This window comes from Marmota monax, unplaced genomic scaffold, assembly GCF_021218885.2.
Source record: "Marmota monax isolate L192 unplaced genomic scaffold, Marmota_monax_Labrador192_F-V1.1 WCK01_AAM20220418_F8-fsc00263, whole genome shotgun sequence".
Classification (NCBI taxonomy): domain Eukaryota; kingdom Metazoa; phylum Chordata; class Mammalia; order Rodentia; family Sciuridae; genus Marmota; species Marmota monax.
The window spans coordinates 1591887-1617907 of NW_026693408.1; the positions used below are offsets into that span (position 1 = coordinate 1591887).

General features: G+C 36.8%; 1 protein-coding gene across 3 annotated transcripts; it reads right to left on the reverse strand.

Annotated features, from left to right (window-relative positions):
* Positions 1–1909: 1909 nt before the first annotated feature.
* On the reverse strand, positions 1910–22713 carry Znf354c (zinc finger protein 354C). 3 transcript variants are annotated; one of them, XM_046457079.2, is made up of 5 exons: positions 22556–22713; positions 20677–20757; positions 9743–9869; positions 9166–9261; positions 1910–7479 (listed from the first exon to the last, which is right to left on the reverse strand). In XM_046457079.2, the coding sequence occupies exons 2-5, from the start codon at positions 20701–20703 to the stop codon at positions 6104–6106; spliced, it is 1626 nt and encodes a 541-aa protein (XP_046313035.1). In that variant the 5' UTR covers positions 20704–20757; positions 22556–22713; the 3' UTR covers positions 1910–6103. The 3 variants fall into 3 exon arrangements, with proteins under 3 accessions (XP_046313035.1, XP_058439350.1, XP_058439351.1); XM_058583367.1 differs by having other exon boundaries at positions 9166–9264; XM_058583368.1 differs by lacking the exon at positions 20677–20757 and having other exon boundaries at positions 9166–9264.
* Between the last annotated feature and the right edge of the window lie 3308 nt (positions 22714–26021).

The following is a 26021-nucleotide window of genomic DNA, read 5'->3' on the forward strand; positions in this document are numbered from 1 at the left end:
GCTAAACTCATTAGTTTGTTGATATATTGGTTTTCTCGCCCCTTGAGTGGATAATCATGTGATCTGTGAATACAAATGCCATTTTATTTTTTCCTTTCTAATCTGTATGCCTTTTATGTATTTCTTGCCTGATTGCAAGAAGTACTTCTAGTACACTGTTGAAAAGGAGGGCTGAATGGATCTCTGTGACTTGTTCCTGATAACAGCATCTGGTTGATCACCACCGAATGTTAGTCGTGGGTTTTGGGTAGATGATCTTCATTAGGTTGAACACTCTTATATTTCTAATTTTCTCAGTTTTATCACTGATGGGTAATTAATTTTGTCAAGTGCCTTCTGCTACATCAATTGATAAAATTATTTTTTTTCTCTTTCTTGCTCAGAATAATATCTTATCAATCTACCTTTGAGTGTATTCTTTCCTCAATCATCTCCATTCTATTGAGACTTCATGATTCTTCATTTTGGTTAAATTTTGTTATCTTAGTTTTGGTTCTAAATTTTTCCTTTGGTTCCTTTTAATTTTTTTGTTGTCAATGGATCTTTATTTATTTATCTGTGGTGCTAATTATCAAACCCAGTGCCTCACACATGCTAGGTAAGCGCTCTACCACTGAGCCCCAATCCCAGCCCTCCCCCCACCCCACCCCCATTCCTTTTTAATTTCATTTGCTTTCTTGCTGAAAAATCTGACATACTGATTCATTTATGGAATGGCCATACTTTTTGAAAAATTCTTGTAAATATCTACTTTAAGTCTTAGGGTACAGTTGAATGAGATGAATAACTTCTAATGTTCTTTATAGTACTGTAGGAAAACTATGGTTTTATGAAATACTAAATGTATTTCAAAATAGCTAGTAGAGAGGATTTTGAATGTTCCCAGAACAAAGAAATGATAAATGTCTGAAGTGATAAAATGGCAATTACCTGACCATTACACATTGTATGCAGGTATTGTCACACTGAGCCCCATAACTATGCACAATTACTATCAATTAAAAATTTTAAAACATAAAAAATAAAATCTTTGTCTTGTAATTCCAACATGTGTCATCTTTGAGTTGGTGACTGTTTTCTCCTAACCAACTGTTGAAACTTTCCTGATGTATTTGTGTCATTCTGCATTGCACACTGAACATTTTGAGTATTATGAGACACTGAGTATTCAATTCTTCTGGAAAATATTTTTTCTTTCCAGCAGGCTAGTTTAGTCAACAGTTCCAGTTCACTTGTCAGCTGTGGTTCTAACGTCTGTTCAGTTTTTCAAACACTCACAGATATATTCCATGTGGTCAGTGTCAGACCTAAGCAATAGTCTACCCCATTAAGGTTAGACCTGTATATGTATGGATCAAGGGTGAGCCCAGTTTTGTGAAGTAACTTCTTATCTGTCACCTTTCAGCTCTTGAGAGTCTCTTCATCTTCCTGATCTAATTAGAAATGCAAGGCTTTAGGTTCTCTCTGACACACCTCATGGATATATCCACATTCAAGAGCAAGTAGCATTAAGATAGTAAAAGAAGTACATCAATGGAAATCCTCTTCACCATTTTTTGACTTACAGTTCCCCTGACCAGAAACAAGAGTTAATCTCTCTGAGGTGTAGGTGTTTGGTAACCACACTCTCCTCACCAAAGGAATGCCCAGGAGTGTCAAATGATCTTAATTCAAATTCTGGTTTTCTTCTCAAATATCCCTGCTGTCATGCCCCAAGCATTAGTTGTGTTCAGTAGGAGAGAGAACACAGTAGGTGTGCACCTATTCCATTTAAAGTGGAGCCAGTACAAATTCAAAGGTATTTTTTTTCCAGTGATTATATCCCTGGAAGATAAACTCTCAAACTGGAACTCCCTGAATATAGATGGTGAATTCTGACTGTGACCTTCATACTCATCATTTTATCCAATCACTTTTTGCCTCAATTTTTATTAAAAATTTAAACATACAAACAAGTTTAAAGGATGACCAATAAATATCCCTATATTCAATACAAAGTTTCAACAACAGCTAATGTTTTTACATATTTATTTGAAAATATCCTGCAGTCATCATGACTTTTCAAACCTAAAAAACTTCTGCATGCATCTCCTAAGAATAAGGGCATTATCCTATATATCCTCAATACCATCATCACTTCCTAAGAAAGTGAAACATACCACATTATCTAATATCCATTCTACTCCCGTTTCCTCAAATATTCCCCCAATGTCTTTTTATAGCTGTTTTATTTTTTTCTGAGTCAGAAATCAATAAAGGATCACATTTTGCATTTGTATGACTCTTGGGTTTCTTATTCTAGAAGAGTCCACCTTTTATTATATTGGCTTTTTGAAAAGTTTAGATCAGTTGTCTTGTACAAAGTCCCCAACACTGGATTCGTCTATTTTCTCACTCTGTAATTAAACTTATTCCTCTATTCCTTATATTTCTTGTGAACAGGAGGATAAGTCTAGATAGTAGATTTAATTTTCATTAAACATTTTGGTAGTATATTGTAGATTATTGAAGTATAGTGAAGTATATTGAAGATTATACTTCATTTTATATCTCATCAGAAGCCACATGTCAGCTTTTTACATAAGTAGTGAAACAGTTTAATAACTACATCTGATTATAAAAACAAATATTCTTTTTTTTTGCACTTGGTATTTGTGGTTTTTGACATCATGTAAACAATGTTCCTTAATTTTCCTAAATCATTCTATGTATTTTGAAAAATTGCATTCTTCAAATAATTTTATGAAGAGCTTTGTCTATATGAGCTTTTTTTTCCCTTAGTGCATTACAACAAATTTCAATGATTAATCTTTTTTTAAAAATATTTATTTGTCAATGGATCTTTATTTATTTATATGGGGTGCTGAGGATCGAACCCAGTGCCTCACACATGCTAGGCAAGTGCTCTACCACTGCACACAACCCCACCCCTCAATGATTAATCTTTTTGATGTTTAAATTATCCTAAATTTGAACAGTGGGAGGACCCTCAAGTTGGCTCTTGTGTCCTTCTTGATATTCCACCATTAATCCTCAATGCTATTTTTAAGATTTATTTTTTTTCACAAAATGATACCCCAGGCATACCTTATACTTTCCCTGCTCCAAACATGGAATCGGTCATTTCTCCAAAGAACTCTCTTAGTGGGAATGCATTTAGAAACCAAAATTTGGGTACTAAGTATATTTACTATATTGGGTACAATGTTTAGTATTGAGGTCTGTTTAAAAGTCTTATTTTCCTTGTAAGTGTGTGTGTGTGTACATATAATATATATATATACGCACACTTAAATACATAAAATTATACTTTCTGATGAACTAAAACAAGTCAATTAAGAAGTATATAAAGTCTAGCTAATTGAACTAAAACAATTTTTAAAATAATACCAACTATGAAAGTCAAATGTAGAATTGAAGAAAATAGTCCTGGGGGAATTAAATGTTTAAGTAATGAATAGAATGTTTAGTAACAAAATGTTCATATATAACTTTACACATAAGAATTCCTAGAAAATATGTAATAAAAAGGCAACCTTATATAACAAATACCCCCAAACAACTATACCATGTGGACATTAGCTGGATTGGGGTATTTATTTATTTATTTATTTATTTTAATATTTATTTTTTAGTTATCGGCGGACACAACATCTTCGTTTGTATGTGGTGCTGAGGATCGAACCCGGGCCGCACGCATGCCAGGCGAGAGTGCTACCGCTTGAGCCACATCCCCAGCCCTGGATTGGGGTATTTAAATAGTTAGTATAAATGTAAGTACAATCAGAGGTTCATAAGAAAAAAGACTATGATTGCAAGTCAAATATTAAGATTATAGTGAGGGGGAACCCTCAAAGATAAAAAGATAACTTATTAAATTATTGCAATCGCATCTAACCAGGTTATAAAACAAAGATGCTCTCAGGACTAGAGGATGGAAATGAATTTATAATAATTATCACAGAACACAAGAGCTAAAGATCTCAATTTTTGTCTTAACTCTGTCCATTGAACTCCAATTCATTAGAAAGATGAAAGACTATAATTAAATTAAACTAAATGTCTCTTGGCTCTTACATGCTACCAAGTGTATAGTAAGAAATTCTGTCAAATATTTTACTCTTTGCAACAAAGAAAGTATTTGCATGACAGTCTTTCCACCTCCTTCAGTTTAACTATGGTACTATAATAAGACTCCTCTATTCAGCCACATAGAACCATACCAATTTGAGATGAATATAGGAAAGCACTTTTGCCCTTTGGGCAAATTTTTAATTTTAAAAACTAAATTCTAAATTAGTAAGACTGCATTTTGCAATTGTTAAGGACTTCCGAATAAAAATTTCCAAAACTCTGTATATGAATACACACACATGCATATATATATACACATATGGATGTATATACAGTCATGTGCTATACAATGATGTTTTGGTTAATGATGAAATACATATACAATTGTGGTCTCATAAAATCCTAATCAAACTGAAAAATTCCTACCACTCAGTGCCATTGCAGCTATACCATGAGGTCACAGTTATTGTAATATCTTAACACAACACATTATTCATGTGTGGTAATGCTGGTACAAACAAACCTACTGTGCCACCAGTCAGATAAAAGTATAGCACATACAATTATTACAGTACATAATACTTGATAATAACGATAAACAACTATTACTGGCTTACATATTACCATGCTATACTTCCTGTAATTTTATACACCTTCTACTCATAAAAAATACTACAAAACAGTATGCTATGTTACACCATAGCAGCTCCATATATCTTGTGTTTTTCCGCATTTCTTGATTGCATCAAGAGGGCATTCAAATTTATCTAGATCATCAAGCTGTGTGTAACTATACAATGCATTGTTAGACAAAAACATTGTTTTCAAAACTTAACCACTGTTAAGTGACACATGTGTATCTAATTTTACTTTGACTGTACATGTGTATACATAAATGTGTGTGTATATACACACACATATACATATAACTTGCTATGGGGCAAAAAGAGCTTTGTCATTTCCACATGAAAAGTTAAATTTAAAGAATTCCTTTTTATCTTTAATAACTTTTTATTAATAGGAAAGCTACCGATGTTGACTTGCCATTTTCATTTGTTTTGTTTATGGTACCAGGGATTGAACTCAGGGGAACTTAACCGAGCCACATCCCCATCCCAGCACTTTTTTTTTTTTTTAATATTTTTTAGTGGTAGATGGACACAATAACTTTGTTTATTTAGTTTTTTGTATTTGGTGCTGGGGATTGAACCCAGTGCCTCATGTGTGCTAAGCAAGTGCTCTACCACTGAGTCACAATCCAGCTCTACCCATCTCAGCACTCTTTATTTTTATTCATTCATATATATATATATATATATATATATATATATAGTTTATGGGCCTTTTACTTAATTTATTTATAAATAAATAATGTGGTGCTGAGAATTGAGTCCAGTGCCTCACACATGCTAGGCAAGCAGCTAGGCAAGCGTTCTACCACAGAGCATAACCCCAGTCCTTTATTTTCATTTAAGACAGGATCTCACTAAGTTGCTTAGGGTCTTGTTAAATTGCTGAGGCTGGCTTTGAACTTGTGATCCTCCTGCCTCATGCTCCCAAGTCATTGGGATTATAGGTATGTGCCACTATCTGCAACCTGAACCTGACATTTTTAGAAATGAGACCCCATGCTTATTCACATTAACTCAATCACTATTTTTTAAAGGAAATTCATAAACTAAAGCTTACTCTTAGAGATTACGATCTAATGACAGAGAAAGAAAACTTATTCAACTACTATTTATGCTTTTTTAAAAAGTGAGGACATTTATAATTTTTCTACAAATTTAAAAAAATGAAAAGTTTTTGGAAACCTTAGAATCCAGTGGTTCTTATAAAATGAAAAGTCAGTGCTCTTCGTATTTTCACTGGTCTATTTACCATGACTTAGTGTAACTAGCTTTTTTCCTATAAAAGTAAAAAGATTAAATCTATTAGGTCCCCTTATTTACTATTCTCCTGATTATTGTCCAGTGAAAAGTCCTGGATTATGAAAGAGATGAATTAAAGTTCATAGACTTCTCTCATCTCAAGTATCTCTGGTACTGAGTAAGGGAGGAGCCATAGATAAAAGGTTTTCCATATTCCATTTAAAGAGTCTTTCTTTATTGTGGACTTTTTTGTGTCTACAGAGGTTTGATCTGTAACTGTAGGCTTTCCCACATTCCATACACTTATAGAGTTTCTCTCCAGTGTGGATTCTCTCATGTTCAGTAAGGAATGAATACTGGCTGAATGCCTTTCCACACTGATTACACTGGTAGGGTTTCTCTCCAGTGTGGATTCTCTGGTGTCTACAAAGATTGGATTTGCAACCAAAGGCTTTCCCACATTCTTCACATGTATAAAGTTTTTCCCCAGTATGAATTTTCCGATGTTCATTAAAGGATGAATACTGGTTGAAGGTCTTCCCACACTCGTTACACTGATGGGGTTTCTGTCCAGTATGAATCCGTCGATGTTCAATAAGGGTGGAGATGCGTGTGAAGGTTCTCCCACATTCTAAACATTGACACAGTTGTTCTCCAGTATGGAGTCTCTGATGTTCAGCTAGGGAGGCAAACTGGCTGTAACCTTTCCCACACTCACTGCATTTATATGGTTTCTCACCTGTATGAATTCTTTGATGTCTATGCAATTTGGCTCTACAGTTGAAGGCCTTCTCACATTCACTGCATTTATAGAGTTTCTCTCCAGTATGAATTCTCTGGTGCACAGTGAGGGTTGAACACTGGCTAAAGGCTTTACCACATTCCCTACATCGGTAGGGTTTCTCTCCAGTGTGCACCCTCAGATGTTTGATCAGAGTTGAACTGCTGCTAAAAGCTTTCTCACATTCATTACATTTGTAAGGCTTCTCTCCAGTGTGGATTCTCTGATGGGTAAGAAGGGAAGACCTGTGGCTGAAGGCTTTCCCACACTCATTACACTTGTAGGGTTTTTCCCCAGTATGAATTCTCTGGTGTTCAAGAAGATGAAGACTCTGGGTGAAGCTCTTCCCACATTCGTTACAGACATGAGGTTTTGCTCCTGGGTAGATTTGGAAGCATCTCATTAAATCAAAATTTTGTGTAAAATCTTTCCCAAAAGTGTAATACATATTGGGTATCCTTTCTATGGGAATACTCTGTTGTGAAACAATAATTTTGTTTATCAATGAGCCTTTCTCTAGTTCAAGACTTGTAGGGTTTCTACCTCCGCTGATGGTTTTTTTGGGGGAGGCTGCCATTTGCCTAAGAGGTTTCTCCTGTACTATGCTCCTCTCAGATTTCACAGTTTCTCCAAAGTTGATGTCCCGGGGAACATACTTAGTGGATTTTTTCTTTATTATTCCATGAGTTGTTGCTTCAATAAAAACGTCCTGTGAAGCAGGCAATTCTTCTATCTCAGGCAAAGTCTTGAAATCTGAAATAAATCAGAAGATTAATGCTTCTTCTGCTGGAAAGGACAGAGGGATAATAAAATTGGCAACAATGCATATAAGAGATTTGATGCCATCTGATCTCAAATGTGGACTTAATCTGGACAGAAATCAGGATGATATAATGGAAAAAGACGGAAAGAGGTTAAGGGGTGATATGGAAGAATGTAATAGATAAATTAACACTGAAAATGAAGAGACTGTACCCTGGGAGAAGTAAAATTAGATGCATAAGAACTGGCTGATCAGAAGGTATGAGGAAACAGAACAATGTCGGGTGAATCGCTCAAGTCCAATACTAGGAGATTTCCAGTTTCTCATCATTTTCCACTCTGCACATACCAGGGAATGAAACAGGTAACTTGTTTTCACTTTGCCCTTTCTACCCAAATGTCACTTTCCTTATATGTTTTCCCATGCTCTCTCTGAACCCTACATTTCATAATTTAAAAATATTTACATTGTTTTTCTTAAATTTTGTGATTTTATAGCATAGACTCATAGGAAAGTGATTATAATTTCACAGCAAAGTCTGTGAAAGGGAAATTAGTCTTTCTTAAAAAAAAAGACTATCAGGCCAAGTGCAGTGGTGCATGCCTGTAATCCCAGCGGCTCAGGAGGCTGAGGTGGGAGGAACTGGAGTTCAGAGCCGGCCTCAGCAACTTAAGTAAGGCCTTGAACAACTCAGCAAGAACCTGTCTCTAAATAAAATATGAAAATGGGCTGGGGTGGAATGTGATGGTCATCATTATACAAAGTACATGTATGAAGACTTGAATTGGGTGTCAACATACCTTATATACAAACAGAGATATGAAAAATTTTGGTATATATGTGTATTAAGAATTGTAATGCAAAAAAAATACATGTATAATGGCATAAATTGACGTGAACATACTTTATATAAAGAGATACGAAAAACTGTGCTCTATATGTGTAATAAGGATTGTAATGTATTCCACTGTTGTCATGTATTTAAAAAAATAATGAAATCAATTTTTAAAAAATGGGCTGGGGAGGTGGCTTAGTGGTTCAGTGCCCCTGAGTTCAATCCCTGGTACCAAAAAAATAAAAGAACACTCAGATTTTAAAAATCACAATAGTCCTGAAGCATGACTGCGTTGAGAATATTTGATCTAAGTTTGAGATGTTAATTATAAAGAAAAATATGGAGTAAATCAGCCATGTGAAACAATTTATCTCTTGTGATTGGAGGAAGAACAACTTTTTCCTACTACCCTTCCATCCCTTTCCTCTTTCTATTTTATCATTGAGAAAAAGAAACATACTGTTTTCTTCTAATAAACTGCAACCAGAAGACTATAATTTACTCGTAGGAATTGTGGGAATAATGAAAATCTGTAAGATAAATGAAATCAATTTGTCCTGAAGCTCAGTTTTATGTGAAAAGATTTACTTTGAGCTGGATTGATTTGGAGTTAAAATCTGTTTTTTTTCACTCAATCCATGATTTGATAGACAGGATTAGATAACTGCGATTAGGTAACTATATGTATTTAAGTGAACTATGTAGCTTAAATTAAATGCAACTGGCCCTGAACATCTCAACAGGGCCCAGTATTTCCAAGAAAGTCACCAGACCACTACCTCTTCATGACCCGCTAATCTATAAAGACTCCCTTGTGCCCATTTCCCAGTATCTCACTCACCTGGGCATGTGTCTGGAGGAGCTTCTCTTTCCACCATGCAGGGATCTTCTCCTTGTTGCAACTGGCAAATCACCTTCGGTGTTGAAAATGGAATTCCTGCTTATGTGGAAGGAAATGGAGTTTGAATAAATAGCAGCCTCAAATAGAACTCACATCACACTTACTCTGAGCCAAAAAGGCAGAGAAGGCAACTGCAGGAGGTGGAATGAGCAGCACAAACACTTATAAGGGGACTGGAGCTTTCAGGTGGTGGATCATAAAGCAGGGTTTACTTCAGAAATAACATAGGGCCCTGGCAAGGAATGCCTCTATGGCAGGGTGTTCTTATGTTTTCAACATCTAAATGTCCTGTATGTTTTGGGGATTTAGTCACTGGCCTACTGCATGGAAGAATATTGATTGGGAGTAGTGTGTGAGAAAAGAGAATAGCATGAAGATCATCACAACACAAACATTCACTTTCATTTCTACAGGATACAACTTTTCCCAAGGTGGAAACCTGTAGACACTGAATTGCAAAAAGGGAACTCCAAGGTGATTTTCTTGCACATTCTTCATTATAGGCAAAAATCCTTACCGAGTGAGACCAGGCTGCTGTAATTCTCCAGCATCACCTCCCGATACAAGGTTCTCTGGGCAGAGTCCAGATGCAACCATTCATCCTGGCTGAAGAGCACAGCCACATCTCTGAATGTCACAGACTCCTGGAATGGGAAACCCATTTATACTCACTCAGGATCAATCTTCCTCTATGAAAACTTGATAAGATGGTTACACTGTGATGCATAGCAAGTAACTCTTAAAATGTCTTGGGATTCTAAATATTTCAAATCAGCTACTTAATTTCTTTTAAATACCTAAGGAAAATAATCAGGATACATCTAGAGAGAAGCTGGAAAACTAGAGAAAATACCACTAGCTGAACATAAATAAATATAAAAGATTTTATAAGTCACAAAACAAATTTTAAAAATATAATTATTTAAGAATTGGAAATGTAGCTCAGTGGTGGAGTACTTCCCCAGTATGTGTGAGGCCCTGCATTCAATCCCCAGCACGACAAAACAACAACAAAAAAGTTAATATTAACTGAATATTAGGGACTAAAATAGGAACTGTGTATGTATTACCTATGTTCAATCTCATAAAAAATCCTATGGGGAAGATACTACAATTAAATTATTTTTCAAATGAAGAAACATGTTTAGAAAAACTAAGTTAATTTCACGTATGATGACATATATTTGTAATCCCAGCTACTTGGGAGCCTGAGGCAGGAGGATCTCAAGTTTGAGACCAGCCTAGGCCACTTAGTGAGACCCTGTATTAAAATGGAAAAGTCTGGTTGTGTAGCTCAGTGATAGATTGTCCCTGGGTTCAATACCCAGTGCTGGGGGAAATAAAAAAAAAAGAAAAGAAAAGAAAGAAAGAAAAAAGAAGAAGAAGAAACAAGAAGAAAGAGGAGAAGGGGTGGGGGCAAGGGGAGAAGGGAAGAAAGAAGGGAAGAAAAAATAAGTACCTTTTCAAGGTAAAGCTGTTAGAAAATGTTGGAGCTAGAGTTTGAAGTCAGGTAGCAGACCCCTGGACTATCTTGTCTAAATGGGTTTCCATTCACTATGAAAATTAAAGGAATCACAGGACCTGCAAGACTATTTGGTTTCTTAGAACGGAACCCCAGTTAAAGCCCCCCAAAATACAATAAGGCATGAGCTGGGGAGATGGCAATTCTTTTATGAAAGTGTTAAAAAAAGAAAACTTCCTATGTTTTTGGTGGGTATTTTGCTGAGAATCCAACAAAATGTAAAGGGTACATTTTAACTTTGCATTTCTACTTCTGGGATTCTACTACCAAAATTTTTTTTTAAATAATAATAATTACGTAGCTGTATAGGGATATTTGTTCACAGATGCTTACTGCAATGTGACTTGTAAGTCAATGGTTGCATAGGCCGAATACTGAACATTTACATGTTACATGTATGACAAAAGTGATTTAAAGATCTGTTTACATTAAGGAGCTGGAGACGAGGGAATGGATCAGCAAATTATAGTACATGTATTCCATGAAATGTTATGTAGTCATTAAATGGAATGAGGTAACTTGGCATGTCTGCCATCAGAATATGAATAATTATTCTAGATTACTGCCCAGGTAGAGCAGAAGTGATCACAATAGTTCTCTTATAATAAGGAACCACTAGGAATAAGTTACAAGAAGGTGATGTGAGGACAAGCAGAGATTGATGTGACATACACTGAAGATGGATTAAAGGGCCACAAGCCAAGGACTGAGGGCAACCTCAAGATGATAAAAAGGACAAGGAAACAGATTTTCCCTTTGGAGTCTTTAGAAAGAACTAGCCCTGCTGACAGCATGATCTTAAGCCAGTGAAAGTGATTTCAGACTTCTGACTTGTAGAATAAGAGAATAAATTTATCTTGTTTTAAGCCACTGAATATGTAGTAAATTGTTAATGGCAGCAATAGAAAACTAAAACAATGGTGAAAAACTGAAAACAACCCATATATCTACCAATCAGGGAATGGATAAGCAAATTATAGTATATATATTCCATGAAATGTTATGTAGTCATTAAATAGAATGAGGTAACTTAGCATGTCTACCATCAGAAAATGAACTTAATATATTATCAATTCATATGAAAGAGCAAGTGACAAAACAATCTCTATTTGTTGAAATAGTGTATACACACACATACACACACACATAATGGTGCACACAAAATTGTTCAGAAGAATACAAGTTGTCACCCTAATTATTTTCTGATATTTGTGGAGAGGGCTGCAAAACAATCTTTTCCTTATTTCTTATTTCTTTACACCATTAGGTTTACATTATTTCCAGTATGTATGTATTTCCTTTCTTTTAAATTAATTAATTTTGTGATACTAGGGAATCAAACCTAGAGCCTCATGTATGCTAAAAATGCACTCTACCATTGAGTTTCACCTCAGAGCTTAAATTCTTTTTGCGAGGTAGGAGATACTGGGGATTAAATGCAGGGATGCTTTACCATTGACCCACATCCCCAGCCCTTTCTATTTTGTATTTTGAGACAGGGTCTTGGTAACTTGTTGAGGCTGGCCTCAAACTTGTGATCTTTTTCCTCAGCCTCCAGAGTATAGGCATGCCTGGTTATCCTTGAATTCTTTTAGATTCCATTTTAATTTATATATGGACTTTTCAGTTATGCCTCTTTGCATTTTTAGTGGCTGCTCTGATAATAACAACATATATTCTTCATCATTCCTAGACTATTTAGAGCAAATAGATTGTTTCACACAGAATGCAAGAACCCAGCAAATATATAGGATACCACAATCCCGTTTATGGTTGCTATAAAGATTTTTCCAGTTCAGAGTTGACAAGACTCACCAGACCTCACAGAGCATACTCATGAAAGGCTTTTATTTAAAAGCAAAGGATACATGCAGTACAGCAAAAGAAAGAGTGTGCAAGGAACCCCTGGGAGACCAGGAGACATTGCACTGTGATTTCTCTTATTTGCACACACTGACTTTATGCTGGACTCTCTGGATATGCAGGAGGAACTCTCAGCAGGGGCATTTTATGCAATCAAATAAATCTTATGTCAAACCATTTAGGTCAGTTTGCAAACCATTAGTAAAGAGGCTACTGGAGGTTGCCTGTGCTATTCAGATTTTAAGCAACATATACACTGCCCTTATTTTGTTTGGCCAAGGGTCAAAAACCAGACATAGGCAGCCCAGAAATGAAGACAGAGCTTCTCCAGTTCAGATAAGGAAGGATTCTATCTCCATGGTTGTCAAATATATTATATCTACCTACATTATAAAACTCCATAATACAATATTTCAATTTTGCTTTGAATAGTCACATGCATTTTAAAGAAATTGAGAGAGATTCATCCAGACAGCTACCATTTCTAATGCTATAATCAGAGTTCCCATCTGGCATATTTTTCTTTTAGCTTCAAGAACTTCCTATAGTATACCTTGTAGTGCTAGTTTGCTAGCAGAACATTAGCTAAATTTTCTTTTATCTCAGAATGTTTTTATTTCATCCTCATTCTTGAATGGGATGATAGTTTCTTTCAGAATGTAAAAGATCATTCTATGGTTTTCTGTTGTGTAGTCATTAAATAGAATGAGGTAACTTGGCAGGTCTGCCATCAGAAAATGAACTTAATATATTCTTATATATTCAAATACTGAGTCTCTATAATAAAAAATCTTTCTATCTATATACAATAAAAATATTTTTTATCTAATTTCAAATATTAAATTTTTATGATTTGTTTATGAATTTACTGCCCAATATGTGGTAGACACCAGCCACAAGTAGCTACTGGGTATATGAAATGTAGTTATTCTGAATTGAGATATACTATATATAGATAGATAGATAGATAGATAGATACATAGCAGATGGTTTACTATATATGTATATATACACACACATACACAAAGAAACACTATCTCAGTAATAATTTTATATTGATTCATATTGAAATAATATTTGGATACACTAGATTAAAAATACTAAGTTCATTTAATTGCTTCTAGTAATAATTACATTATTACTAGAAAATTTAAAATCAGATAGGTAGATTATACTCATGGTTCACAGTATCTTCTTACTGCACAGCCTCAACCGATGACAGGTAACTGTCATACACAAACTTCACTCTTTTTAATAACTACATGATATATTCCACTGTAAAATACTTATTTAATCACTTCCCTTATTGATGGGTATTTACATAACAAATAGTACACAATAACCATTCTCATATAGATATCTCTGGATACATGTATTTTTAAAATAAACTGTTAAAGACTGTACTATTGCATCAACATATATGTACATTTTAAATTCTAACAGATGGGGCAGATTGTGCTTTCTCAAGATGACCAATTAATTTTCTACTCACATATTCTGTGAGCACCCAGTGGAATTCAGTGGAGGTGATCCTGTGTGACTTCCAAGAAGAGGTAGTAAAATACACCTTCCACCTGGCTCATGTGGAGCCTGTGCACTATATTGCATGGCCAAGACACAGGGAGTTATCGTACATAGATGCTCCATCCAACAGCCCCAGCTCCAGACTGAGCTAAGACATGTGAGCAACTGAGACTTTGGATGATTCTAGCCCTCAGAATTTAAGTCTTTTGGATCCCAGATTTTGTATAGTGAATATAAAATGTTTCTGCATTCCTGACCTAGAGAAACTCTGAGAAGTTATAAATGATGATTGCTGTTTTATATCCCCAAGTTTCTTACTGATAAATCATGCATATTCTTTCGTGTTAAAAATACAACTTGATCATTTAAAATTACTGTAATTAGAATACCAGAAGAAGAAACAGAGAATGGAACAAAAGAAATATCTGAAGTAAAAACAGCTGTGAATTTTCCCAAGTTAGTGACAGACACCAAACCACAAATCCAGAAAATTCAGAGAATTTCAAATAGAATATATACCAAAAAAATCTACACCTGGGCATATCACATTCAAACTGAAGAAAACAAACAAGGAGAAAATCTTGAAAGAAGACAGAGGGAAAAAAATATCTTACCTGAAAAGGTAAAAGGTAAAAAGATAAGATTTACAGTGAATTTTCTCACTAGAAACTAGAAAAGAAAGCAACATAAAATATTTGAAGTATGGAAAAAAGCAGAAATCTACAATTCTACTTTCTTGAGGAAATCATCCTTTACAAGAGATGAGAAGACTCAAATAAACAAAAACTGAGGGAATTCATTGCCAACAGACCTACCTTGCAAGAAATGGCAAAATAAGTTCCTCAGAGAGAAAAATAATAATATAGGTTAGAAACTTGAATATACACACAAGAAAGGAGGAGAGAAGAGTAAATGAAGATAAATTAAAATCCTTTTAAAAGTTGTTTATTATTGTGGTGCTGAGGATTGGATCCAGGACCTTATACATGCTAGACAAACTCTACCACTGAGCTATATCCACAGCCCTAAAATATTTCTTTTTGTTTTTCTTATTCTTAATTTAACTAAGAGATAATTGTTTGCTTAAACCAATAACACCAGTAATGGGTGTTTATAGCATAGGGATGAGTGAAATGAATGACAGCAATGTAATAAGGAATGGAAGGACACAATGGAGAAAACTGCTAAGAGGTACCCGTACTACCATGAAGCAACAGAATTTTCCTCAAAGGGGGACTTAGACTAATTGTAAATTTATATTGCAAACATCAAGGCATCTGATAGAAAAGTTTTTTAAGGAAGCATAATTGGTATGTACTGACAGAGGAAGATCTGTCACCATACTGATATAAATACATGGTTGAATAAGTAAATAAATAAATGGGAAGAATGGCAATCCTCCCTGCAGGTTTCCAAATAATTTACATAGATTAAGTGTGGGTGGAATACAGTGATTTCCTTCCAAAGATGATGGTATGGGATGGTGGAAAAAAAGAGAGTAATGTATTAGAAAAACCTGACAAATGTTACCTCAGCCACATGTTTAAGGTCAACATTTACAGTGATATCATGTTATTAATATGCATTTTCGATATAATTTGATGAATGACACTTTACCTCTGTGGTCTTCCTTTCAAAAACCCACAGCCCCAGTTTAATGATGAGAAAAACTTTAGACAAATCACAATAAAGGGAAATTCTACAAAATACCTAAACACTACTTCTCAAAACTGTAATGGTCATCAAATACGAGGAAAGTCTGAGAAACTAAAAGCTCAGAGGGCCTACGGAGACACGACAACTAAATGTAATCTGCTATCCTGGATGGAATCCTGAAACAGAAAATAAATACTGGGTAAAAACTATAAAAACTATAGAAATGTAAATAAAGTGTGAGCTGTAGCTAATAATGAGGTAACTGTGTTGGCTTATTAATTGTACAAATGTAGCATACTAATGTAACATGTTAGAAATATGGAAAACTGGGTGCAAGGTATATATATATAAAATAACTAGGCTACTATCTTAGCAATATTTGCCTAAATCTAAAACAGCTCTAAAAAAATAAAGATTCTAGGAAAAATAGTGAAAATAACAATAAAAGGTATCAATTTACTACAAAAAGATGTCATTTATATTACTAATAAGCAATCAGCACCAAGTTTCTTGTGGTTTTCCCCAGATGATAAATTATATTACATTGAAATAAGAGATATTTATAAAATCTGTGAAGATTCTACTTTCCCCCAAAATTATGCTTGCTTGCTATTTAATTTTTCTAACAGAAAAATACTAATTTGTCCCACAGTATGCTGAATGAGGATAGAACTTGACATTGGATATCACCATTGAATTATCTCAAACAGGGTAACAACACCTGTAATTGGGTCACCCTGGGTCCCCAGGACACCTAATTGAAAGAATTAGATACTGAATTCACTGTCCACAAAAACTCTTCTACATCTTTCCTTAGCTAAAATAAAATAAGTTTCTCCAGCTTGGAGCTGTGGAAAAGCTCAGATAGTGAAGAGTCTCACCTTTGAGCAGAAGGTATTCCAGGCTATAGCTGGTATTGCTTTGCATGGCATTTTACTGGTCTTTATATCTTTGTTTCCTTAAATATCCATCTCTTTGAAATTAAGGAGTCAAAGTTATGAATACCCTAGTAAAGAGAGATGTACCGGGGCTGGGGTTGTGGCCCAGTGGTAGAGCACTTGCTTCACATGCATGAGGCACTGGGTTCGTTCCCCAGCACCACATAAAAATAAATTAAATAAAGATAGTGTATCCATCTACAAATAAAAATATATTTTAAAAAAAGAGATGTACCAATTTTGGCTGGTTCTAAAATAATGCATAGGCTGTTGCTGATGCCAATAATAGTAACAGCTGGTATTTTTGGAAATCAAATATGTACTATGTACTGTTCTCAGCATTTTACTTGTATTTTCTCAGAGTATAACATGAACAGTAAAAAACTGTCTTGTCTGCAACATCTCTAGTAATTAGAGAAATGTAAATCAAAACTACTCTAAGATTTCACCTCACTCCGGTCAGAATGGCAGTTATCAAGAGTACAAGCCACAATATGTGTTGGTGAAGATGTGGGGGAAAATGCACACACATACACTGCTGGTGGGAATGCAAATTAGTGCAACCAATCTGGAAAGCAGTATGGAGATTCCTTAGAAAACTTAGAATGGAACCACCATTTGACCCAACTATCCCACCTCTCGGTCTACACCCTAAATACTTAAAAACAGCATACTATCGTAACACAGCCACTTCAATGTTTATAGCAGCACAATTCACAATTGCTGAATTGTGGAAGCAACCTAGATGCCCTTCAATAGATGAATGAATAAAGAATCTGTGGAACATATACACAACAGAATATTACTCAGCATTAAAAGAGAATAAAATTATGGCATTTGCAGGTAAATGGATGATGCTGGATAACTTCATGCTAAGCAAAATAAGCCAATCTCAAAAAAACAAAGACCAAATATTTTCTCTGATAAGTGGACTCTAATCCATATGGGGAGGTCTGCATTGGGATAAGTGAAGGAACTTTGGATGGGGCGAATGGGAGGGGACAAAGAGTTAGAAAAGACAGTGAAATGAGATGGACATCATTATCCTAGGTACACGTATGATTGCACAAATGGTGTGACTATTTCATGCACAACAAGAGAAGTGAAAAATTCTGCTCCATTTGTGTACAATGAATTGAAGAGCTTTCTACTGTCATGTATAACTGATTAGAACTAATAAATAAATAAATAGAAAAAAATTGTCTGGATTCAAAAACCAGATATGTGACCTTAAGCAAGTGACTTGCATCTCTGTGCCTCAGTTTCCTCATCTGTAAAATGCAGATATTAGTAGTCCTCTTGTAAGGACTAAGGAAATCAATACATAAAAAGAATAAATTTTAAAAATTTCTTACCAGTGCATTATAATTATGCATAATAATGGGATTTATGTCATATTTGTACAAGCACAAAACAGTTTGTTCTATCTCCTTTCCAAGTATCTTCCCTTTCCCTCCCCTGATCCACTTGCTCTACTCCATTGCTCTCCCTTCTATTATTATTATTATTTTAATTAGGATATTATCATTATATATACAAATAAACACACACATATACATGCATGATTCACTAATAAATATTCACTATGCATATAACAGCCTAATTCGGTAGATTTCATTCCCCAGTACTTCCCGTGGCCTTCCTTCCTCCCTAACTCTCAATCCCTTTCCTCTGTTCTATCGGTCTCCCTTCTATTTTCATGAGATTCTCCCCAACACACCTTTTCTTTCTTCTCCCTAGCTTCTGCATATGAGAGAAAACACTCAACTCTTGACTTTCTGAGTCTGCCTTATGTCACTTAGCATGATGTTCTCCAATTCCATCCATTTACCAGTGAATGATATAATTTCATTCTTTATGGCTGAGTAAAACTCTACTGTGTATATATACTATATTTTCTTTATCTAAGAATAAATATTTTTTGTATGTAGTAACAACATAATACTTGGCATGTAGTAATTATGTTTTAGCATTGTTATTAGATTAGTTCTAAGAGGTATGTATATCACTAAACCCACTTAAATTGAGAAAATGAGGTATAAAGAGATAAAATCAGGGCTGGGGTTGTGGCTCAGCAGTAGAGTGCTTGCCTATCATGTGCAACAAGCTGGGTTCGATCCTCAGCACCATATAAAAATAAATAAAAAAAACAAAGATACTGTGTCCAACTACAACTAAAAAATAAAAATAAAATAATAATAATAATAAAAGAGATAAAATCACTTGCCCAAGGTCACATGCCTAGCTTGGATATGAGCCCACAAAGTCAAGGTTCAAAGTCCTTGTTTCTGAGCTGGGGATGTGGCTCAAGTGGTAGCGCGCTTGCCTGGCATGCACCGGGCGCTGGGTTCAATCCTCAGCACCACATAAAAATAAAATAAAGATGTTGTGTCCACCGAAAACTAAAAAACAAATATTAAAAAATTCTCGTGCTTTCTCGCTCTCTCTCTCTCTCTCTTAAAAAGAAAAAAAAAAGTCCTTGTTTCTAACCCATGGACTATCACTACTTTTTGGAAAAGCAGCCAGTGAGAAACAGAGCCTCTGGGATATGGCAGAATAGAAAATTCACAGAAGAGAGACAAACAGGAAAGAGACTGATGTTGGAAGAAAGAATGGGAATTTCATATGGAAATATTTTATAAGGATTTGGGAATGATAGATTGAAACTTTAGGACAAGCCTCAGGACAGAAATTTGGGTGAGATCCTCAGAAAGGTAATGATAAAAGTAATGACACTGGATCTCAAAAAGGAAAAGAGATTTATTAACAAAAAAAGGATGTGTAATAGAACTGCTCGGTGTGATAGAAATGTTCTGTCTTGTTATCACTGAGTTAAATATATGTGTACATTTGTGAAATACCATGGAGTAATTCACTTAAAATGAGTGTCTTGTATGTAAATAGACCTCAATAAATTTATTTTTTATTTTAAAAAAAAGAAAAGGAAATTAAAAAATCAGAGAATCTGGCTGGGGTTGTGGCTCAGTGGTAGAGCTCTCGCCTAGCACATTCAAGGCCCTGGATTCAATCCTTAGCACCACATAAAAATAAATAAATAAATAAAATGTATTGTATCCAACTACAACTAAAAAATAAATGTTTTTAAAAATCAGAGAATCGGGCTGGGGTTGTGGCTCAAGTGGTAGAGTGCTTGCCTAGCACCTGTGAGGCACTGGGTTCGATCCTCAGCACCACATAAAATAAAGATATTGTACCCACCTAAAAATTAAAAAATAAATATTAAAAAAAATTAAATAAAAATAAAAAAATCAGAGAATCAGATGAAGAGATAAAGGCATCTACTAGACAGTTAATAGGGATAATGGCCAGTTCAACGTCATGACTGCACTAGGCATAGGGAAGGCTTAGCCCTCTGTCCTCCCTAGTGCCAGCCTCAAAACCCAAGCCAGGCTGAACTTCTGGGATATGCCTGTTCTTCTCTAACCACCAACAGCAGTCCTGGCCTTCAGGAACAACTCCAAATGACTCCACTTTTAGGATATTTCCCCTAAATCTTCTTGGACATTTAGTTCAGTAGAATAAACTCCTTGAAGATGGAAATATTCCCATCGTGATGCTCAGAATACTGTACATAGTCAGTGTTCAATAAACGTTCATTGAGAGTCTTTTGATCTTTCCAGTCCTTGCCTCAAGTGCAAAGCCAAAGACTATTACCCTGTACTAAGCTCCTACTGTAATAGGAAGCATATATCCAGCATTGACTCAAATTTTGGCGAAGTGAGTTTGGGTAATTAGGAGTGTTTTAGGGACAAAGAAGCACATTCCTCAGCAGCCCCACAATAAGCCCAGGATCCTAGGAAAAACTCTCAAGGTTCTGGATTCTTTTTTAATGGGTATAAAAATACCTGGAAAAAAATATGTAAATTTGCTCACATCTCTGAAGCCAGAAGGCAATTCCTAGAAAAGATAAACTTCATTTACTGTCACCTGAGCAGGCAGCAAGTCCGTAGCCATCCCTTCCTTCTTAATTTTCTTGCCAAAGGAGAATAGAGTGCTGACAAGGTAGGTCTGGAAAGGAAAAAGGTACCATGAAAAACTCTGGTGTCAAGATGTGGCTTGAAGAGAGGGAGTTACAACTGTCTATAACCTCCATCAGGTCCCAACAAAGCCACATATATTATATAAACCAAAAAAGAAGAATGTTGACCTAGCCAATTTGCCAAACTTCACCCCCTATCTAAGCTATCAGCTTCCTCTAACCAAATCGTGACTCATATTAAAGGGTCTTTCAGAGTTTAAAACTGTATACTCTAATAGTCACAATGAACTTGAATTTCCCAGGGATAGCACTTTCAAACATAGCTAGCTGATCCTAGGCCTATCTGCTCTGTCTTGCCCTTTCCTTCCTGTGGAAATCACAACAAAGGTGCTTTCCCTGAGTGAGCCTCTGTAGAGTGCTATGTTCTCAAGAACTGTGAGTAAAACACAATCTGTAAACTTTCCCAACCTCTCTCTCTCTTGATGTGTGCCTAGCCTTACCATACCAAAATAACATGATTTAAAACACTGTCCCTAGCCCAAAACATATGCCATATAGTTGCTCCAAAATATTGATCCTGCAGAGCTATGCTTAAGGACATCCACAGCTCCAAATAACCCTTCTCTCCCCATATACACATACCAGTTGGGAGGGGTGGAAACGCCAATTGCTTGGTAGATAGCAAGATCAGAGGGTGTCTGAACAGCCAGAGGAGCCTTAGCTTCCTATGCACTAAATCTGTCTTGAGTTTGCAATAGGGCACTCAGGATGCCATCCCTGGCAAGAAAGCAGAATAAGCTGAATGTGCTATGAAATCTCCAGGTGGAGCACCTCAGCCAATCAAGGGAAACTGTTAGAGAAGTAGTCACCTATGATAATACACAATCTTCTCCATAGCAGGAATCCTGAGTGCTTTTAATCTATTATTTTTAATCTTCACAACAACTTAAAAGTAAATACAGCCATTCTGTATCTGTGCATTCCACGTCCATATATTCAATCAACCTCAGATATAAAACAAAAATTGTTTTGGTATGGAACATTCACAGATTTTTCTTCTTGCTAATGCAAGGGAAAAAAAACAATACAGTGTAACAACCACTTACATCAGGTATTATAAGTAATCTAAGGATAAGAATAGCAGAGGATGCCCATAGGTTATATATAAATACTATATCATTTTATAGAAAGGTCTTGAACATCCAAGGATTTGGGTATCCTAGATGGTTGCGTGAGGTCTTGGGACCAATCCCAAGGAGATGCAGAGTACCGTATTCCTACCACATTCTATGGATGTGAGGAAGACTGGGAACTACAGATTCCGGACATGCCCAACATAACAAAACAAACAAACAAACAAAAAAGAAGGGAGTCCTAGTCCTAGTACAAGGTTTAATTTCAGCAATTATCTGGCCACTCTGAGCCCAGGATCTTTATCTATTAAATGGGAACAGTTATAGGGCAAACCAACCAGCCTATGACTTGGCATCAGATGAGTACATTCATTTCTAGTGCCGGGCACATGGGCTTTCCCTGCAGATATTAGCTATTGTTGTTTTTATTATTTCTGCTTCGCTAAAGAAGCCACAAAAGACTGACAGGCACACGCCCACTGCCATCCCCGGCACACCCCTGCTCGCCTAGCAGGAACGCTTCCTCCCCGAGGGTCCCCCAGATGCCAGTGAGATGGGGCGCAGAAAACCAGGGCCCCCAGGTCGCCGGCCGACCGGCGCCTCTGGACCTACGGGCCGCGCGGCCCCGCGCCGCTCAGGGCCTGTCCTCGACTCCCCGCAGGCCCTCTCATCCCCATACTGTGGCCCCACTCACACGGAGAGAAGCGCTGGCTCGTGCCACGGCTTGAAAGAGGCAGCCGGGAGCGTCTCAGCTCCGGGCGGGCCGTCCTAGTAGACTCGGGATCCTAACACTCGCCAAGAGCCCCCCAGAAAGGCCGCGAGCAGTCCCCTCCGTCCCGCGAACCCCAGAAAAACTACGACTCCCGGCATTCCCCGGGCACCCGCCGACTACACTTCCCAGAGGGAGCCGCGGCAAGGCGACCTCCGGCCGATTAAAGTCTCTTCGCTCACGAGGTTCCCAGCCCAGTGGTCCGCGCGAATCTGCAGTGCCAGGGAGGGAGCCTGGGGCAAATAGGATGGGTAGTCTCCTGCCCTTGCTGCCCTGGTCAGCCGCCAGTCTTGTTTTGTTAGGCGGCAACATGAAGCAACTAAACAAAACCCTAATTTAGTTGTATTTAGGAGAATCAGTATGCTGTAGTTTCCACTACTAGTCATGATTATTTTTAATGACCTAACGCATAAGATGGGCGTAGGTACAGTTGAAAAGCAGTCGAATGCTCAGTAAACGCCTGGCTGAACTTCGCCAAATTTTTGGAAGCCTTGTCCACAATGCTCCCCGTGGTATCTTCCTTGTTATCAGCGTTCCTTTGCTCAGTGTTATAGTTAAACCGTATGTATGTGTCCCTAAACCGTGTTTATATTGTTCTTCATATAAATGGAATCTGCTATATAAAGTTGGCCCTCCCTATCTGCGGGTTCACTCGTCGGTGGAGTTAACCAAAAAGAGTTTAAATCCAAAAAGTTCCAAAAAAGCAAGTTAAAATTTAGATTTTGTTTCACTGCAAGGTACTATGCTGGATCCATGAATGAAATGATGTGGAGGCACTGCATTAGATATAATTCATAATATGCTAGTACTGTGCCATTTTATATAAAGGACTTAAGCATCCATGACTTAGGATATCTTGGGCAGGGAGTCCTGAAATCACTGCCCCACAGTTAAAGAGGGATAACACTAGAAATACAACAGCGAATAAACCTGGCAAAACCTTTTTGCACACATGTGGCTTAAATTCTGCTGTGGAAGAGAAAAAAGATAAGAATTATTATGTCTTGCTAATCAGAGAAAGAGAAATGGGAACACGGAGGGGGAGGAGAGTTTGGGCAATTAAGAAACATTTCATGAAGTAGGTGACATTTGAAGAAAGAACTGCAGAAGACAAATATGCCCAGTGTCAGCTAGCAAAATAAAAAGCAGATTCAAATTTCCCCAAAATGGAATCATGCCTGGCCTTTTCAAGGAACATAATACTACTACTAGCTGGGCATGGTGGCACAACCCCAGCTGCTTAGGAGGCTGAGGGAGGAGAATCACAAATCCATTACACCAGCCATGGCAACTTAGCAAGAAGCCCCTGTCTTAAAAAAAGGGATTGAGGCTGCTTTTGCTAAAAGCAGTGACTTCAATTAGGCCTGCATGCCCAATGGGTAACTGAAAGCAGGATGAAACTTCATCTTAAAACTTTTAGAGTCAGGTCACTGCTCAGCTCTTCACATAGGCATGTTAATCATTTAAGGAGTATTCATCTAAAAATGAGGAATACAATGTTTATTAAACCTGAATTTACCTAACCTATCTTGTCCCTGCTCAAGACTGAGGGATTTGCAAATGCAGCACAATCTGCTTTTATAATATCCTGTTTCAGACCCCCAGAGTGGCACCTAGAAGTCTTCAGTCTTTGTCCCACACCTTCCAGGAAGTCATCCCCATGACTCTGCCCACTAAGCAGGTGCAATCATATCATGGGAACTAAATCTCACCCTTCCAGGATCAGAGATCTGATAAACATCCTGAGCAGCAAGTGGAATTGCCCCTTAAGAGATAAAGACTTCTCTGAAGCTCAATCAGACCACATTTGACCCAGATTGCTTAACTGGTTATACCTCTTGCCCAATTCTTAACTCTGTTTAAACCTAACCCTCCTGCCAGCACCCTTAAGACACTGCTGAATGCTGGCTCTCAAACTTCGTATTCCCAATATGAACATATTGATTAGTTTACTTTCCTGCTTTTCACCATTACTTTTTCTGCTTGTTTTGGGGGGCAAATGGCCAGATGTTGTTTATTGGAAAGTCAGGCCTCTGGCTAGAATTTGGGTAACATGATCAATGGAGAAAGACTCTCTGCTCGAGAGACCAAGAAAACTTTAGTTTGCTCCTCTCAATTCTGGTTTTGATTAGGCCTCAACTTTGGCTTCCATCCTGTCTTTGGCCTGACTATACCAGTCTTTGCAAACAACTCCCACTTGTCAGGGTTGGTTTTTTTGGTTCAGGTACCAAGGATTGAACCTGGGGTGCTTAACCACTGAGCCACAACCTCATTTCTTTATTTTTCATTTTGAGAAAGGGTCTTGCTGATTAAGGCCTAAGTTGCTATGGTTGGCTTTGAACTTAAAATCCTCCTGCCTTAGCCTCCTGAGCTGCTGGGATTACAGGTGTGTGCCTGTGACCAATTCATGTCAGTTTAACAGGAATCCCCAACCCTTGATATTTGGTAAGTTTCCCGTTCCTCACTTGATGTCTCCCTCATCCAGGGTGTTCAGGTATTAGGACCTCTGTTTTATTCTTCCTCAAGATAGAGTTGGACCAAAAAGTTTTGCTTATTTATATTGACTACACCCTGATATTCCTATCCATCTTTGCTCTGGCTGCCCTGAGCAGCCTCTTGCCAAAGAGGGAGTCTTTCTTGGGCACCAAGCCATCTGAGAATCTGTGCTTCTCCCCAAGTGATTTCTTTGCCTTATACTTGGAAAGTAAATCCCTGCCCTGAATTTTGAGTATAGGAGTTAACTAATCTCCAAAGATGGCCCCCAATAAGAACCATCTCTTTCAATACAGCAGAATCAATGCCATGTGATTCCCAAAGCTGGCTTGTAAGATATTTGCATCCTCTACCAAGGTCTCTTGGAATGCTTGCTCTTGGATCACTCCATCTCAGAAACCAACCACACATCTATGAGAAGCCCAAGCCCCAAGGATGAGCAACTGAGCTCTCAGCCAGCAGTCATCATCAACTGCCAGTCATCTTGGACATCCAGTACAATTGAGCCTTCAGCCTCAGCTGTCATGAAAACAGAAATCAACTGAACAGTAAGAACTGCTCAGTTAAGCCCCCAAATATTAATATTGATAGATATTAATAAGGTGTTTAGACAACAAATTTTGGGGTGACTTGTTAGAGATGGATAACCAGAATACTTTCTCAATCATTTCATGTTTTTAACAACTTTACCATTTGTATGTATCACCTAATATAAACTTAATTTTGCAAAAAGTTTCATCATACTATGTATTGTTTCCTATAACTTTTTAAAAATTCAACGTTTTTGTCAAACTCATCCATATTTTTAGTTTCAGTTCATTCATTTTCTCTATTCTGTGTTAATATTCAAAATTTACCAATTCTTCTATTAATGGACATTCAAACTACTTAAAATTAT

Coding starts and splice junctions, on each gene's coding strand:
- Znf354c (XM_058583367.1), bottom strand. CDS start 20,703: ATGGCTACGGACTTGCTGCCTGCTCAG. Junction 9,265..9,742: donor CAGCAGCCTGGTCTCACTCG/GTAAGGATTTTT, acceptor CTTCCACATAAG/CAGGAATTCCATTTTCAACA. Junction 7,480..9,165: donor TCCTCCAGACACATGCCCAG/GTGAGTGAGATA, acceptor GATTTATTTCAG/ATTTCAAGACTTTGCCTGAG.